General features: G+C 43.4%; 1 protein-coding gene across 21 annotated transcripts in view; it reads left to right on the forward strand.

Moving 5' to 3' along the window:
* Positions 1-13,763, forward strand: part of KDM2B (lysine demethylase 2B) — a 107,743-nt gene that overhangs the window by 67,564 nt on the left and 26,416 nt on the right. For 20 of the 21 annotated variants that reach the window (XM_035340555.1, XM_035340551.1, XM_035340553.1 and 17 more), the window contains one exon: positions 3,690-3,776. The exons of the other annotated variant lie outside the window; for it this stretch is intronic. In XM_035340555.1, the coding sequence (XP_035196446.1) occupies positions 3,690-3,776 (87 nt within the window). The remainder of the gene's footprint in view (positions 1-3,689; positions 3,777-13,763) is intronic. 21 annotated transcript variants of the gene reach the window in all.

A 13,763-nucleotide genomic window follows, 5' to 3' on the forward strand; every position in this document is an offset into this window, starting at 1 on the left:
TCTGTATGACGTGCAAGTCTTTGTGCCTCAGCAAGATAATTAATTTTCAGAAAACAGGACAAGGGTGGTTAAACTGGAGAAAGGAAAGGATTTTATCCAGTGATGTGAAGTTTTACAGAACAACTCAGGGTAACTCATAAAGAATTCATGCTCTCCTGTCTGAAGCAAGGGTATGGTAAAGGATGGGCGAGTGGATTACTGCTCTTGGTGGTAAATACAACTACAGCTATACGCAGCTATTTAATGTCAAGTAGGTGAGGCTCTCTGAAGTCAAGTCATTTATTTTCCTTATGGGAAGGGAGAGTGAAAACTAATCTAAGCCCGTGTAAATTCCTCACATGTCATCTAAGCTCCTAACTAACTGTGACTATCTAGTGGGGACCCAGCAATCCAGCAGTGTCCAGCTAATGCCTCTGCAGATTGAGATCCCATTTATCAGCATGATCGATGGCGTGCAGCAAGGCGAGGGAGGCTGATTGGCGGCGCACAGCACAGGCCTCACTTGAGGAGCAGGTCAGTTCTTCCGTCAGCTCAAACAAGGAATTAAAGAATTGTCGGCTGCAGCTCTGCTGTATGGGAATTGTGTCCCATGAGCCTTGTGTTCACCACCAAAGGAGCTTCTCAGAGGCTCCGAGCAGCGATTACTGACAGCAACGTTCTCTCCCTAGCAGATGGCATCTGAACAATCGTCAGAGGAGATGCAGCATTGTCTGTATCCAAATGTCTGCGGCTGGGCTCTGTGTGAGTGTGTACGTGCAGCACATGTGAGGGGAAACTGTTGCCCAGGTAAAACATCCCCTCCCTGAGGTGCTCAGCTGTCCCAAGCGACAGAGGAACAGAAGGCTTGGCCGTGTAGCTGGTGGCAGGGTGAGCAGCCAGGAGATGCTCCAGCCATTGCTGCCACATCCCAGCTGCTGGTGTTACCTGTTGGAGGCACACAGCCTGCAGTCACACCTTGTTCTCCATCCCTCCGTGCCCCCAACCATGCCTGTTCCCCGCCTTTCAATTTAAAAATGAAGTAGCTACTGAACAGTTAAATGCTTAGAGTGAACAGATGATGAAGAGAAGAAAAAAATAACCAAGGAATAAATATTCTTAGATGGTGACCCTTGGGACTGGAAGAGTTTCATCGTGCCACTTCTCCATTCCATGTTTAGCTGCCAAACGGTACGGCAGCCTGCTAAAGATGCAAGTGGGGTGGACTCAGGCATGAAGAAGCGAATGGAGAATCAACCATCTCATACCCTGGTGTAGCTTGCGCACCCCACATCACAAGACAGGTAAAGCTGAGCAGTCTGCATCCCACATTAAACACTGCCAGTGATAGCTGTCTGCGTGCAGGCTCTGATTTCAGCACCCGGCGTTTCTGTTGTGTGACTAGCAGGAAGGTAATTCCTTTGCTGCTGTTGGGATAGAGGGTTGTGAGATCTGCCTCCTAATAATGCCACAGACCTTCCCCACTTCAAAGCAAAAATGCTGCCCTTCTTTCGAAGGGCCTGTTGAAGTCCATTAGGGCAGAAGAAACTCAGTTTGCAGAGCAGAGTTTGTCAAATATCCGCAACTCCTTGGCAGCAGCAGCAGATTCCTGTGCAAGACAGATGATATCTACTGAAATATGTTCTTACTTTTTCTTGCCAAGAAATCTTAGCCCATTCTTATTCTGATGGCAGAAAAACACTCCCTTTACTGAATGCATTTCAGGGGAGTCGTTCCTTGCTGTGCTTGTGAAATTAATGGCTAAGCTGAATTCTTACACACTTAGTTTCTTTCCTTCATACCTGCCGTTGTCACCACAGCCTTCAAGTGTAGTGAATCGGGCAGTCCTGTGCTGGATGAGCATGGTGTTGTTTGTCTAACTGAAGCCCCATGGCTTTTCTTTATCTTCTTTGTTTTATTTTTTTAGCAGGTGAAGTGTGCATCCCCCAGCCTGTTGGGTGCTGACATTTGGCACCAATCAGCGCAGCTGTGGCTTGGTTATGGTTCTGCTGCTGAGACACCCGTTGTTTTCAGCTGGCCGTTATGATAAACTGACAGAGTTTTAAGTTTCTTCTTGGATAATATTTTCACGTGACGCATACGATAAGAAGAAACCCTCGGTACCCTGCCAAGTTCCTGGAATATGCTCTGCTTGCTATTGAACTTGGAGTTTCTGACAGTCATGAGTGGAAATGTTAAGGTTTTCTGTCTCACAAACTTCCAAATTTAAGAGTAACAAAGTAAAGAGGGATTAATTTGTCCTTTGTTTATATGGCTCTCAAGCTGCTGTCTTGCTCTGGAGAATGTGGGCTTTGCTATAAAAACACCAAGCCCTCTCCATTTTTAGGACTGAAAGCTGACTTCCAGAACGCGCTCACAGTTATCGCGGTGATTGCTGCCTCGATACAAAGGGGATGCAGGAATGGAGGTGCTCACTTAGCCTTGCTCTGCATGCTCAGGAGTTAGTTAACTTGCCATTAATTAACCTGGCTGTAGCAGCTGGTAGCTTTTGGGGCTGGGTGTTTGCTGCCTGTGCTCCACATCAGGGACACAAGCCTGGAGTTGGGTGCTGGTGCTCGGGCTGCTGGGGTCTGGCACGGGGCCGTCGTACGCCCGGCCTTAGGCAGACAATTAATTCCAAATAATATAAATTCCAAGCGTGTTTCCTATTAAAAACGCCTGTATTTTAAGCTCTCTTTGTATAGTGTGTGAAATTTCTAATTATTAAATTAGAGAGTGCCGGCGGTGGTGGTGCTAAGAGTTCCTGGTACCTGTTGTTGTCTAATTAAGGTTTTTTCGAGAAGTCAGTGTAATTGGGAGCAACAGTGTTGACTTTCCTTGTCTGGGGTTATCTCCAAATTTCTTTACAAGGTAGTTCCCAGCCTGCTGCCCTTGTTTGTGGAGCTGGAGCAATTTTTTCTTCCTTAACCTCTTAGTGCTTATTTGGCCTCAGTTTTCAGCAGCTCAGCAGCATCCCCCTTGTCTGGGGTTTTCGTTTGTCGTCATCTTCAGCTGCTGAACTCCACCTGAAGAGCTCTGTGGCGAGGTTAGTGAGTGTGTGGGGAGTCATGGGGAGGGTGAACGATTCTCAGCGGCACCGCCGAGTACACCTAAAAGGGATCTTCCCCACCTCTGCATTGGGTTGTGCGGCGATGGGAGCGATTCTCAGCAGCAGAAGCTGCGTAAGGCAGCGCAACGCATTCCCTTCATCCTGTCCCAAGTCAGATGGTTTCTTAGTGAATACTCAGGAAACTGAACGTCCTACCCGATCGGGTGAAGCGAATTAGGTTACAACAGCTTGGCCTGCCCTTTGGTGAGGAAGGAAGGCCAGTGGGGATGTTGGGTGTGCTGGTTGCTTGGGTCTTAGTGAGTAGAGTGTAAAGGGAGAGCTAATGCTTGGCATTACCACTGGAAAGCACTGCCGTGTCTTCTGGACACGCCGATTTTAAAGAAATCCGTGATGTTTGAGGCGATTTGCTGGTTGGTTTTGCTGTCTGTTGTGCAAGAAACTGCACTTCTGGCATTTTAACAACGAGCGAGTTTTTTTGTGAATCGGAAGCTCTGAAGCAAAATTAGCTCGCAGAGGTGTAACGAGTCAGCAGGGATCACGTCAGTCCTTCTCATCAGGGTAGGTGTTGTGTTCTGTAAGTCTCCGCGCTCGTCAGCTGGAAAAATATTTCTCTGGTTAATAAAGACCTTTTCGTTCGCAACAGAACATTCTGAAGGAACATGCTGATGATGACCAAAATCTTGCCATTTCGGGTGTCCCTGTGGTCAGCTGGCCCAAGAAGACCCCAAAGGTAATGAGACACAATTCACAATTACTTACTAATCGTTGCCAGATCCTGGTGTTTTCTCGCTGTAATCTGACAAGTGCTTTCTGTGATACTTTGGCAGCAGCTAGCGCTTTTAACACAAAAAGTTATTTTTAATAGTTTTATGACTGCGTGTTGAAGCAGCACACGTAAAGGTGCCTCAGTAGGGAGAAATCAGTAGGGTTTCTATTTAAAAAAGAATTTGTTTGCGCCTTACTTATCTGTATAAACTTTGATATGTCTTAGTCATTTACTAATCATAGTTAAAAATGTTGATGCAACATTTTGTGTAAATTTAAATGCGTAAATCCTACAGACTGAGCACTTAGCAAATACTTCGATCTGGATGAGAGGACGTTTTTTGTCTCATACTACGGAGGATTTTTCTCATACACATCTTCCACTAACTTTGGAGGGTTTTTTGTCTCTGTACCTTCATTTTTCTTCCTATATATGGGAGTAATTCTCTCCTCTTTGCAGAAGAACAGGGAGGTTTGCTTCATTAATGCTCATGAAGAGTTTGAAATAATTAACTAAAGACTAATGTCAAAAGGCTGACTGTTATTTATAACAGTGGTATGTTTACCACACTCCAGTTATTCAGCGTGCTGTAAAAGCAGCTTTGCTTATTTGGATGATGTCTCATCGCTTCTATTTTTACTGTCCTTTTTCACTGAATTAGTTTTATAATACATAATTTCTCTAGAATCCTGAAAGGGTCAGTCAACTTTAATCAGGCTTCTATCTGAAAATCTGTTGTTATTATCATTGTAAATAACTTTCAAATCATTAACTGTGAGTGAATTATTTTCCCTGTTCTCTCTTTGCTGGTGTACTTGCTGTGGCTCTGCATATAGTCACTTGGAGCCATGAGAGTTTGCTGGTTTCAGCTGGGGAGTAGGAGACCATGGACTTCAGCAGCTGCTAGGGACAAGTGGAGCAAAGGGAGCATGAGATCCTGCTTCTGCCTTATTTCTGGCTTTTAGCTGGGTGCATTTCAGGTGCAAATGCGTATTTCCCTTTTACTTTGTAGTAGATCTGCAGGAGCATGCATTGTGTTTAAAGCATTGAGTTGTTTAAAAACAACGATTTGTTGAAAAACCTTGAGAGGAATAGATGTCAGGTGCTCCACTCCACTGCTTTGATAGCTGCTGTTCATTCCCCAGCCAAGTATACTTCAAATATCAAATAAAAAAAATAGCTCAGGGACCAGAGGAAACTGGTGTGTGAAATTTATAAAACAAAACTAAGGAACAATTGACTTGTGCTGAAATTATTTGAGCTTGTGGTAAAAGCAAGGATCTTCATATTTGGAGGGTTTTTTTCATAAGCTTTGGTGTTTGTTCATGTTCTTGTTCACTTTATTTTGGAATCCTTGATGGATGTCTCACTTCTTATATTTTATTTCTGTGCATTGGCAACATAACTAACTGTAAAAGATTCTGAGATTCTGCTTTTTGTGATTTTCATCTCATTCCTTTTTGCAAAACCCATCTTGCTGCCTGCATATTTGTCTATGTGTATTTGTTTTTTTTAACTTTCTGGTGCTTATTTTCCATCAGCCTTTTTGAAAGCAGACATTTTTAAAGGCATCATCCCTAGCGCTAAGTTATAATAACAAACAGTTATACACACCACACAAATAAGAGGAAAAATTATAGAAAGTCAGAGTTTAGCTTGAAATTTTCAAAGAAAAACCATTTATTTCCCATAGTATTCATACTTATTTTAATCAGTAATCAGCTGGTGTTATGCTTAACTGCAAAGGTACGCACAGATACGGCTGAATGTTCTGCAAAAGGAGTTGGTTGTTTGTTGGACTGCCTTTTGATGCACAAATGCATGCATCACCTTTCGGACCACAGCTATTTCCCTCCTTGGAAGCCGAGGCCAAGTGAGCAGGCCCAGAGGACGTGTCTTAGTGATGCATCTTTGGGCCCCAAATTAAAATACGTTGGAACAACAATGTAAGGGAAATTTGTATAAAAGCAATGGTGTAAGTGGTTAAGCTTCATTATTTCTCCTTTGTTCCTTGTAAGTCCTGATAATGAAGTGGAAGATTTTACAGGGAAGAAACCCCTAAGGGAGGGGGAAACTCCCTTTAAAATTGGATTGTAGCTGGTGGAGCAGGTCTCCACGGCTGGAAGATTCCACAAACGTTGAGCACGAGGCAGGGGAGTAACGCCCTGCACTAATTTGGTTTCTGTAGTATGGCCCTCCTAGTATACAGGAGAAGTGCCAAATATTTCAGTGTCTTTCTGGAGGTACTGAGGTGCAAAGGAGGAGGCAGATAGGATACAGCAGGGGACTGGCTTCTGTGGGGCGGGTAAGAAGATATAACTGGTGCACCAGCTTCCCGGGAAAGGAGGATTGTCTGATTGCAAGTCCTTAAAGTAAAAGAAAGGAAATGGAATGCAGAAAGAGGAGGCAATAAACGAAAAACGTGTCTCTTACTTTCTCCCAAGAGAAGCCTCCAGAAGAGATTTAGAAAGACAAGAGCAGCAGATGGAGAAGGAAGAATAAAGCTGGCACTAAATGCCAAAACATTTCAAAGAAAATGGAAATGACTGTAAAGAAAGGAAGGGAAGAGGCTAGAAACAGCAAGAGAGCGGGATGAGGAGAGAGACAAGTATGGAAAAGATGGAAGAAGGGAAACGTGGAGCAGAGTAGAAAACTCTTACTAAGGTGAGATCCTCAAAGAAGGAAAGGACAGCAAACAACGATGTGAATAACCCCCGTTGTGAAAGGGCTTGCTTAGTTATGCTGACTTGCTTCTGAAAGAACATGCCTCATAACCTGAGTGATTTTAGAAGCAGCAAATAATATTTCTATTTGGATTTAACTCACAGGTTCTTTTACACATGGTTAATGTGAGTGCCAACAGCGTGCGCGGTTCTGTGCTACAAAACCGTTGTTTGAAGACTGTTTCTTTAGGAAGGAAACATTCGCTCACCTCGAATCACAGTTCACAGTGGACAAGGCAATGGGCAAGACACTCGACTAAGTCCCATCCGCGTGCTGTGCTCCCCTCGTGCCACATCCATGGCTCACGCCTACCCTTTCTAAAGGCGTTTGGGACTGTCTGTTTTTCTGCAGCTCTCCCAAAAATGGTGTTCGCTGAGAAAAGAAACAGAAGTATCGGTCAGATGTTTTGGTGAGGAGCTAAAACAAGTAGGTGACATTTGATCATCTAACGTACAAAAGGGGAGGCAAAGGTCTGCGTTCTGCTCCCAGCTCTGCTGCAGCCTTCTTGGGTTGCATGCGGCAGGCAAGAGGCGCCTCTCCTCTCCCAGAGCTCTTTCCAAGTAGCTGCTGCTGCTGCTTCTCACCCTGGAAGGTTGGGAAGTGAAATTACTGTTTGTAAAGATCTGTGAAACCTTCAGCAGAAAGTTTGGTAGAAAACCATTTCATCTGCACGGGGATTAGGGCTAACAGCTTATTAAAGGAGCTCGTAGTATGGCCCAAGCAGAAACCATGTATTTTTTCAAACCATTTCCTCTTTCTGGAAGACAACAGTCAACTACAGGAGCACGTAATTACACTCGGTGGCACTGCCTTCTGTTCTTATTGTGATAAAGATCTTTGTCTGCGAAGAGCGGCTGTAAAGAAGTAAAACGTGTTTGGACTCTGCTGTTCTGTGAAGAGTTAGAAATGCAGACTGCATCAGCTTCTCGTCTCTTTTACCTGGCATAAACCTGAAGCCGCTGCATGTGTAAGGACAGCAAGTGTCCAAATACGTGTTGGTCTGGCTGTGAGCAGGAGATGAAGCTGGAACTTCCAGTGGCTGGTTAACAACCCTGGAGAACGTGGCTGGTTTTCTGAGCTCCCTGCTCACCCGCTTCTTCCGTGTAATTGTTACTTCTTGCTTTTAAGAGAAGATGCTTGAAAAGTACCATAGAGCAATGATAATATCCCTGTTTAAAGGAATACTATTAATTACTAAATGCTACAGATCAAAATTTTAATTAAACTATGTTTTTTTAATTTTTTTTAAACCCCCTTCCCTGCAATTGCAATACAAAATAATGTTTGTAGCTACGTACTGGTGCGTGAGGATCAGGAAGAAAAAGTGATTTAAGCAAAATGGGTGAGGAAGCAGTGACCTGGACATGCTCTGTCAGACCAGGCGGTCTTCGTACGCGGCGTCCTGCTTCGACAGTGGCCAGTCTCAGCTGTTAGGAGGGCTGTAAGAACAGGGCAGGCAGAGCAATCTTTCCTTTGCTTAACTTCACAGTTAAGCTAGAAGGTCGTATCATCAGCTTTGTCTTGCTGTCCCTTGGTAGATGTTTTTTTCCTGTAAATTTACCTAATAATTTGTGGAACCTGTTGATCTTCCTGCTAGCCATAGCATCCTGTAACAGTGACCGTGTTTTTTAATAAATTTCCGCGTAGAAAAGCAGAAAAACAAGCTGAAAACCACCAGTAACTTCAATATCCTGTGGTACACGAACCATACCATATGTTTGATCATCCCTATCACTCTATTCTAGTTCCACTACAGGTGGTTTTGAGATGAGGGCGGATATGGGACTCCAGAACCACATCTAGTGTTCAAGATGTGATGTTTAGAGAGGAGACCAGAAGAGCATGTCTTGTTCGGCATTGCACAACAAAGTGGAAGGGGGAGATGATTGCTATGTGTAAGTCCTTCGGGGAATATAAATACCAGGGGAGGAGAAGAGTTATTTAAGTTAGCGGACAATGTTGGCATGAGAACAAGTGAGTAGAAACACACCATAAATAAACTTAGTCTGGAAATAAGGTTTCTGATCGCTGCTCATAGTCTGAAGTAAACGGCACGCGACACACAAAAAGTAGACTGGTGATGAGAAGGGTGTTAGATTCTTCAGAATAGCTTGTATTTTAAATAATAAAGGGCAGTGATAGTCTGTCTGGATCTGAATCCCATCATGGTTCTTTGGCACGTGTCTGCTGCCATTTTCTAGCAAGGAAACTTCTCTCTTCTTGGTATTTCACATGAATAATGCTGGGAAGGGAAGATCATCTTCCAGTGTCTAATAATAGAGCTCCTTTATGCATGACTCCGGTTTTATGAACATATATGCAACTTTGTGCATGGCATCAAATGCCAGAAATAGTATTTAAATGGTCTGAGAACTAATAGATGCAGCAAATTTGAATGTGTGTAGAAATTAGAAAGAAAGAGAGCACAAATACAAGAGGCTGGGTAAACTTAAACTTGAAAAAAAATCTTGACTGTGGTTAGCACCACTGTGATTTTTCAAAGTGTTGAGCATTGATTTACATCAGGTTTTCTTTCAATTCAGAGGAAGAAGTGCTAGGTGGACAAAGAATGTTCTTGAAAACTTTTGAATGAAACCTTCTAGTTTTTACTTGCTTGCTCATGAAGAATTCCTACCGTAGCTACTGCTAAGCCAGCTCCACCCAGAGCAGCATGAGCACTGAGGTACTAGTTCCAGCAATCGGAGTGGTGTCTGAAACAGATCTGAGCACGTATAAATGGCACAGCATCAAAACAGCATCAGCTTCAGGAGCCTGCCCGGGGGCTACCACCAGGAAAGCTACATTCCTCGTAGCAGCAGCAGGAAACCTGTGGCAAATCCCCTAGGACAGAGCAGCCCTCGGAGAGCCATTCAGGGTACTTCCTGTGAAAATATGAACAGGTGAGAAAGCAAAAACTGACAAAAGCAAGCATGGAAAGACAGACTGATTTGTTAGTTTAGTATTTATAGCGTAGGAAAACAGCTAGGAAGGGGGAGGGGGGAAAAAAGGACACCAAAATAATTCTGTGTAATTTGTTGAACTTTGTATTTTTCTGGTCGTGATTCAAATCAAGTTTTACATCAGTCATTCCAGTGCCACAGGAGCAAGAAAACGGGATTTAAACTGTCACATTTTGTCCTTGCCAGGCAGCAGTTTAAAGGTGTTTGAAGTGATCTCACGCAGCAGTGCTTCAACTCTGCTAGGTGTCAAACAGCTACAAATGCCCACAGTCTGCAGGATTTGCATATACAAATCCGTGGGTATTGTGAATCCTATTTGTTGATAAAAAGTACTGATTATAAAGTTCATCATCTACTGCAAATCAGACATTTCTTGATAGCTATCAGATGCTAATATTTTTTTCTGCCAGAAAGTAACTTAAGCACAAAAGAAAATCAAGATTACAGATTAAAATCAATTTAAATTTGTTTTTCTCTTTACTGATTTCAATTGTGATTGGAATCAGCGATTTAAATAATTTTTAATAATTTCTGTTCTTTTACACTGTAGCACTAGCAGTTGCCATGTGGTGGGAGAGCCCTGGAATGTATTCAGATGGGTACCCCAGTTCTGGCTCCTGACAAATCCATTAAGAAACCAAACCACATAGCTGAGGTCTGGGGGATTTTTTTTAAGGGGGACTTCCCACAGTAGCTGTACACATACAAAACGAAACCCTTTCCTTGCTAAGAACACTTGGGAGCAGGAAGAAACCTGATGCACCAGCACCGAAGACTTCCTCAGGTTCTGCACAAAGGAGTAAGAGTTGCTGAAGCTCCTGGGAGCTTCTGTCAAATGTCTGCTTTCCTGGGGCAGCGCTGGTGAGGAAGGCAGCTCCTTGCCTGGCTTGTTTATTTTTCTGAGCACTGCTTCAGTCTCTCCCAAACATTAGTTCTCGAGACAAATTCATTTCTGTGGGAACTCCACGCCGGCCAGAGGAGTTTCAGGGTTTGGTGGATGTGTATCATACATAATATCCCCAAAGAGCTTCGCTTATATTGCCTCGGCATTCTTCTAAAAGCTTTGCCTGGTGACTTGACAGATTATTTCTCACCTCAAGAGGCTGTACTTGAAATATTGTGTCCCTTCAGGGAGTAATTATAAATAGCAAGGACTTGAATGAGCACCTTCTTAATCTTCCATCTTTGACTTAATATTTTCCCTTCTTATCAACTCTCAGCCACTTGCTTTGAAATTTGACCGATGCCTTTATGTGATTAATACATCAAACAGGTAAATTAGAGCCATTTTGGCTCTGAGTAGAAATTTGAACGGATTGGAAAAAATGAGCAGACATCTCTATTTTCAAACTGTTGTGCTCCAGGTATCATAGTGGAAGATTTATGTGTTCTTCCCATTGTCATTCTTCCAACACATGCAAGAATATTCAGTAACATCAATTTTTTCCAACTAAGGTCTTGACTGCCATTTTTCAAGATTGCCAGTTCCTCTTTATTTCATGGCAGTAAAAGTGCTGATGAAAAAGCTGCGTTAGTCCTAAGACCTTCTTTGAATGTGGTGCATGTGAAATGGGTTGATGGGCCTCTGATTTTATCACCAGGAGTTGTACTACATGCCTTGCCGAGTTGGCCAACAAAACCAAACAGAAAGCTAAGATTGGAATCTGATTAAGTATTTGAGCATCCTTAGGCTCTCCCCCACCCCGACATTAAAACCATTCAAGCCTTGAGTTACGTATCTGAGATTTAATAGTTTTGTTTCTGGATCGAAGCACATTGGCAGAGCAATGTGGAAGGCGTTTGTCATTCCACGGTACGTGCTGCGCAATTATGGACATTAATCCTGCATGCACTTTTCAGAACAGAATTGAATTGTATGTTCTGTCCCTGAGAAGATGGCTTCCTTTTAGTTCCATAGCACACTGAAATTAAAGTCTGCTGAGAATATAAATGAGGTCTTGTTTCAACTTTATGACTTTCCTGCAGGCACTGGTAGACCAGATCTAAGAGGCACAGAAGCGCTCTCCTTTTTGAAAATTAGCAAATCTAACAAAAGAAATAGAGAAGGTCTGATAAAAGCGAAGCAGCTTTGAGACACAGCTAAGTGTGTTTTGCTTGTTTTTGTCCTGCGTGTTTCCCTACAAATCCAAACAGGGGCTGTAGGTGACAGCTGAGCACCTGAGCTCTCAGGAAGAAAAATATACTTGAGCTCTTTCTTTGCTTACGTTTCAGTGTACCGTTTGTTTGCCTCTAAATGTTTGGGTTTGGTCTCAAGGTCTGAGAGCTGCTGCCAGACATCGGACACAACTGATTGTCTCAGTGAGAGCGTTTTGTGCTGTGTGTCGAGGGTGCAGAGCCACTTAAAGGAAAGCAGGTTACATATTCTGGTTAATCCACTCTTTTAGCTAGGAGCCACATCTATTTGCATGTTCCTCCACAGCGTGGCAGTCATTTCTTATCTCCTTTTGAGCCTAGTTTTTGGATTTACTGGCAGAACGTGGCTCTTGGAGCTGAGCACTCCGTGATACAAGGATTTGTGGAAGAAGGAAGCACGGCAGGATTTCCCTCATTTCCCAGCAGATAGTCCCCATCGTGCCATGGCTCTCATGTAGGGAGTAAATTTGTACATCCGGATCTCAGGAACTGTTTGTTGGTACCTGTCCATTTCCACAAACCTGACGCTGTGAAGATAGAAGACCTCAGTTACGTATCAGCAGGTTCCCAAGATGTGGAACTTTTGCCTTACGTGGCAGATGAAGCCAGTGTTTCAGCACACTTTCTGTGGTCTTACTATACTTTTAAGATGATGGGATGGCTTTTTTTTAAATAAGGCTTCTGAGAAAGATATGAGTTGCCACCAGCACGTTCTGTCTGGGCTCCTGTTGTTTCGTGTGCTGCTCCTCACCTAGGCTGTAAGAGCCCGAGGTTGTCAGCCTTCAAGAGAGTTGTACAGCCCTTGCCTTCTCTGCTTCTCGTGTCTTAGATACCGACTGGCTAGAAAGTACGTGCAGGAGGCATTATGTGGAGGGAGCAATCAATATATTATTTCATCCTGAGTTACTTTATTTGATCTCAGGTTGATCAATCGGATGGTTTATTAAAGAGATTGCAATGGATACTCAGTGCATCTGATGACTACTCTTATGTCATAGTTCAGATAAAATAAATAGTGGGAAGTAGTAAGATCAAGACACGAGATGGATATTTGAAGACAAAAGGTTGCCAGATTGTTTCTGACAGTGTTGAGAATATGACTGAAATATTGGCCAGAACTCTTGGGAAAAGTGTTATGAAATTTGCCCAGCCCCAACAGTTAGGATCATATATCATACAAATGGACACTTGCACCAAGTAATGATCCTTAGAAAGCTATTGGGTAACTTTTTTATTCTGATACAGGTCGAGAAGCTGACTCGTAAGCATCTCAATGGGTTTGCTTTTCAAAGACATACACACTGGCCTACAGAAAGCAGCACAAGCTCAAATCGCAAGATCTTTTTTTTCAAGAACTTGCATATAAACCAATTTTGCATGTGTTTTTTTTCCCTAAACTGTTTCCTCTTAAATAATTTTCTCCTATCAGCAAAATACAATTATTCTATAAAGAAACGTAACAAGCTTCAAAGGAAGGTTCAAATCAAAGGTCTATTTGTATTGTATTGCAAACTTTTTCACCTCAACTTGGGAATCGTAGAATCATAAACTTCAGCACGTCATACGCAACCACGGGTGCTGTTTAGCACTGATAGCAACAGCAGAAATCTGTGGGTACTGGAGATGCTCGAGAGCAAGCACACACAGTGCACGTTGTAGTCCGTCCGTCCGTGCCCATCTTGGGTTTTACTAAAGGGTATTTGCATGAGAATGAAATCCGGTTGTTTGGCACTCACCTCCTCCTGCCGCTTATTCTTCACTTGGGGTTCTTGTCTCGGTTTGGGACAACGTAAGTGGTTTCTGTGGAGATGGCGGTACTGGTGAGACTTCCGTGACTTCAGGAGAGGCGCAACCGGCGCAGCAGTTCAGGGTAGGAAGTCCTGCCTGTTGTCATGCAGTTTTCGTTACGGCTAGTTCAGCGGTTCAGTCTAGGATGTTATTTATTCCTCATTACATCACGCAGATTACATCACACGAAGCTGAAGTACGGGCACAGTTACGCCAGTACGGGCATGGCTGGGGTCGGTACTGCTTGGTTTGTTTTCTGAACCGCTGTAAGCTGGAGCGGGGTAGTGAAATGTGCGCTGCTAGAGCAGTTCGCACAAGGGTTGCT

This window comes from Oxyura jamaicensis, chromosome 15 (genome assembly GCF_011077185.1).
Source record: "Oxyura jamaicensis isolate SHBP4307 breed ruddy duck chromosome 15, BPBGC_Ojam_1.0, whole genome shotgun sequence".
NCBI classification, from domain to species: domain Eukaryota; kingdom Metazoa; phylum Chordata; class Aves; order Anseriformes; family Anatidae; genus Oxyura; species Oxyura jamaicensis.